The 4,422-nt window shown below is 48.2% G+C and overlaps 1 protein-coding gene across 1 annotated transcript; it reads left to right on the forward strand.

Moving 5' to 3' along the window:
- Nucleotides 1-3,341: 3,341 nt before the first annotated feature.
- On the forward strand, nucleotides 3,342-4,154 carry BJ212DRAFT_198479 (uncharacterized protein). Its single transcript, XM_041342615.1, has 2 exons — nucleotides 3,342-3,676; nucleotides 3,737-4,154. The coding sequence occupies exons 1-2, from the start codon at nucleotides 3,566-3,568 to the stop codon at nucleotides 4,061-4,063; spliced, it is 438 nt and encodes a 145-aa protein (XP_041185654.1). The 5' UTR covers nucleotides 3,342-3,565; the 3' UTR covers nucleotides 4,064-4,154.
- The last annotated feature ends 268 nt before the right edge of the window (nucleotides 4,155-4,422 follow it).

Below are 4,422 nucleotides of genomic sequence, written 5' to 3' on the forward strand. Positions count from 1 at the left end.
GGTTTTCAACCGGTTTTCTGGTTTCCATTCCATCTAGTGTGTCTATATAGCGATGCGCTAGCATAAGGAGACGGTCCACTTACGTAAGTCTAATAATAGACGATGTGACAAATTGAGGCCGTCCTTATGGATCCACCACTGCATTTAAGGCCAAAGCACTCGTACTATACCTGCCTCCAACACTCGAAGCTGCAACTTCAACCAGACGTACTTTTGTCCTTCTTGGCCACGGAGATAATCGCATGGCACGCCGCAGACGGCTGAAACGCTGACTGCCAACTTGTGCACACCGACGGGGACATGAGAGCTGCACGACTTTCTGCCGCAGAACCAACCCATTTTGTATACAAGTCACCTTCTGCAGTCAAGCTATCAGCCTATCACACAACGAATGCTGTCGAAATTGTGAGTTATTCCTTATAAAAGTACATTTACATTTGTAAGAAGAAAACGAATATGTTTCAGAGGTTAACTGATCAACGGGACTCGAAGAACAAGAAAAGAACAAAGAAGTCAGTGATCAGTTAGAGGAAATGGGTAAAACAATAGGGACGTAGAGGTGAATGACTTGGTTTTCGCCAGCGTCCTAGTCATCCGAGCCGCCCTATGTATCTAATTCATCCCAGGAAATGCTATGTCCACCCCCCGCGCACTTGAAACCAGTCGAAGTTTGGACCCAAGCATATCCTTGAGGACATTGGCGGTCCTTGGGAAGGCGGCGGACCGCTTCTGCGATCTTTGCCTGCATCTTATCATCCGCGGCGCTACCCACCTCTGTCGCTAGTCGTGTCTCAGCTGCATGCTGCTTCGCCTCGGCTTCTTTGGCCAGTTCATCAACCGTTGAGGATAGACTATTCGAGCCATCCGAGTCACCCAATGCGGCCAATTCCTCCCAAGAAATCTCATGTCCACCCCCCGTGCACTTGAAACCAGTCGAAGTTTGGACCCACGCATATCCTTGAGGACATTGGCGCTCCTTTGGAAGACGGCGGACCGCTTCTTTGATCTTTGCCTGCATTTTATCATCTGCAGCGCTGCCCACCCCCTTCTCAGCTTCTTGACGTCTCTGAAGCAGACTCCTCCCTTCCTGGTCGTCCACCCAAGTAGCAAAGACATCCATTGAAAGAGAGCGCAGTATCGCTACGGTAGGATATTCCGAGACGTGGACCTGCAAGTACAGACGGCTGCTTTGGACAATGTGAACATTAAGAGGAATGTGTTGGCGATCCACGAAGTGGTTCCACTGGTTCTCCAAGTCATTAGCTTTGATGCCTAGCACGGACGAAAGGCACACAGCGGTAGCACCCCCGCTAGTCTTGTCATCGCGATGGGTGTTTACATCCGTGCTAATCTCTTCTTTCGGTTCCTCTGATTCCATGTTGGCGAGTAGAATATTGGATCGAACGACGCAAGCTAAGTGATCATTCGCTGTGCTATATTTGACTGTATACGAGAGCGACGTGAGCGTTGGGTGGACCACGTCTTCTGGGATGGGGACATCCAACGCGAGTGTCCAGTTGCCGCAATTATTGCTGATGAACTCTGAAATGGGTTGGTTTGAATATGATGCATGGGTGTGAACCAGACTTGGGTCCTTCGGCGGAAAGGTGGCTGATGCCTGATATCGGCAGATGGCGGGATGGTCAGGAATGAGATCATGCAATGTTAAGCGACTGTGGGGACTTACAGAATATTGAGTGACCACGGGGACATCCATGGTGGGTTTGAAATCCACTCTATTGATGCCCAAGGGCTGATCGAGTGCAGTAGTGGGGACTGGGCACGCACGCCCATATTGTTGGACGTAGGTAGTAGGAGGCTGCCAGCTCACTTGTCCTCTCTGCGCTAGCAGTGGATAGTCTACTAGCAGAGACGATGGATAGCGGTGGGTTGGCCTGGGAGAATATGGAAGAATGGTAGACTTCATGAGCAGAGGGCCTTGCATAATTGTCGAGGTGAGGTGGTGTATTAAGATCGTGCAGTACTTGACCTCAGACTTACAGGGTATTTATGCATTTCAATACGTGTTCTCGCAATCTTCCGGTCAGGTCACTAGCAAAATCTGCACAGCAGTTATCTGAACTCATTGCGAGTTATCGAACCCCTGAAAAAATCTCCATGAAATTGCCTGAGAATGATCGATATTAACGCCCGACTTTATTGATCATGCAGCCCGTAGGCAATTCCCGCATAATCCAGAACCGCCCACAGCAAAAAGTGCATATACTCGAATTTCATTTTCTCACAACTATAAATCTAATACCAGCACGCATCGCAAGCTAGCGATGAACACGATAGCCATGGATCATTTTGAATTAAAAGAGGTATTTTCACAGCATTTCGCAGCGCTTACTTCGATAACCCAATTTCAAGTACCATTGGCCAGCCATGGCTCATATGCATGCGTCCTTACCTGTGACCCGTGTCAAAATATTGGATCCAGAGCACCGGAATCTGCTGCAATTAGAAGGACTTCAAATCGAGGGAAAGGGCGTCCGTTGCTGCGGGGTGGACGATCAAACACTTGATGTCACGGTGAGCGCCTGATAGTGCAGGCAAATGACCTGTCATTCTAAAACCAGTGTAGAGGCTTGTAAAATCCCGACGGGTGGATGACCTTCTCCAATGCATTGCGACAGATCTTGCGTCCAGCGCTGAGCGCTAAGAATGTTTAACCTAGATGACATCCAAGCGCTAGAAGTCGGACTTTGTGAGAGGCGCACGCCAGTCCCCCTATATGACAACTTCTTCGCCACCGGAAATAACTCGTAGATCTTCTCAGGCACGGTAATACCTTTTCCTTATGCGTAGGCGCAGAGTTTATTTGTAGATATGCAGAACTATTGGCACGAATCCTCTGTCAAGCATTCTGCTGCACTTTCTCGGCCCCAGAACTCCCCGGAATTTGGGTAAATTTTACTACCCAATCGACTCGGTGGAGCGTCTGCATATATTAAGTTCAATAAATCGGTATGTTCCCTTTGGTATATCGACCGTGATTAGCATGCGGGACGATTATCATAACTCGAGCCTTGTTTAAAAAGAAAATCCAATTTTATGTTCATTGAGAACAATACTCTATACAGGACAGTACTAACTAGTCTCGGAGCCCCATGTTCCATGGCCTCATTCAAATCCTCAAATGCACTGGTGTAGGGTGTACCCCCACCAGTCTGCCGTTCCCGCATAACTCGAGCTATGGTATCACATCCATCACAGCCAGAAAAAATCAATCAACAAAGTGAGATGCTTCTTTCTGGCATGGCTGTAGTCGCACTGGCGCTCACTACTATGTTTATGATGTGAACACGTTACAGGGAAGCCAATTGAAATGATTCCAACCAGGGGGTCCGCGCGCCAGACAGGATTGAAATTCAAAAGCACACTGTTCGCGTGACTGGCTGTGCGCTGTTCCTTGGGCACCCTTGGACGCGGTGATTTGCTCAGCATCGAGCTTCTGTCGCCTGGAACGTTACTATCAGTGATCTGATGATATTTTAGTTTCCTTTGGGATAGGCGCTACAACTTATGCTAGCGTGGTTTGAAATCTGCATCAACATCTGTCATGGAGCGAGTGTTCATTCGAAGTTATTCATCGGCGCTCAGCATTTATTCGAAGTCTCCTCCGTGTAAATTACTCATCGGATACTTCCATAGATCCATCAGCAACTCCCGTGTGCGTCCAGGTCTTTTCTGTGTTCTCACTTGCTTCTTATCGGGTCACCTCCTATTTCAGCGTGCGTTTTCATGTTCTCTGAAACGAAATTCACCGCCACTTATGTACAGCCTTGTGGTATTCCATCGCGGCGGGCTCTGGAGATATCCCTCAGCGTGCATAACAGTTATTTCAAACCTTTTATTTTTACTTTGGGATATAATGCTGAGCTATGAGTCTGAAAGCCATTTCACCGTTGACGCTGATGTGCTGAAATTCTGCGCCCATCTATCTGTGGCAGCATGGTATGCATTTATCATGTTTGTGCTCTATTCAGTTTCATCTCCTCACCCATCCGTACCTGCCGCCACGAATATCCATGAGATTCTGGAAGATAGCACAGGATAGCGCCCAGTGTCAGCAGCCGGTTCGTAGACGCGCTCTTTTATCATTGATGTGTTTGTCATCCAAGTCTCAACGTTGCCTTCTATCTGTGACACGGTTGTATGGATCAAGATTGATGCCTGTAGGCGGTAGTGGGGCGGTTCTGATTCTTATGCAGGCTGTGGGTCGCCTTCACGTTAATCGTGTCAATGAAGTGCCGTGATGACCAGCCGATTGGCATCGGTTGGATCACGATCTCCGTGACATTTGGGCCCGGTTCTAGTCAGTAAAATGCACTTCAGCATTGCATTGACGTATCTCCAAACCATATTGTCCAGAACGCCTCATACTAACGCTGAGTGCTAGATCTCATCTTTATGGGC

This window comes from Suillus subaureus, assembly GCF_016647635.1.
Source record: "Suillus subaureus strain MN1 chromosome Unknown BJ212scaffold_162, whole genome shotgun sequence".
Classification (NCBI taxonomy): domain Eukaryota; kingdom Fungi; phylum Basidiomycota; class Agaricomycetes; order Boletales; family Suillaceae; genus Suillus; species Suillus subaureus.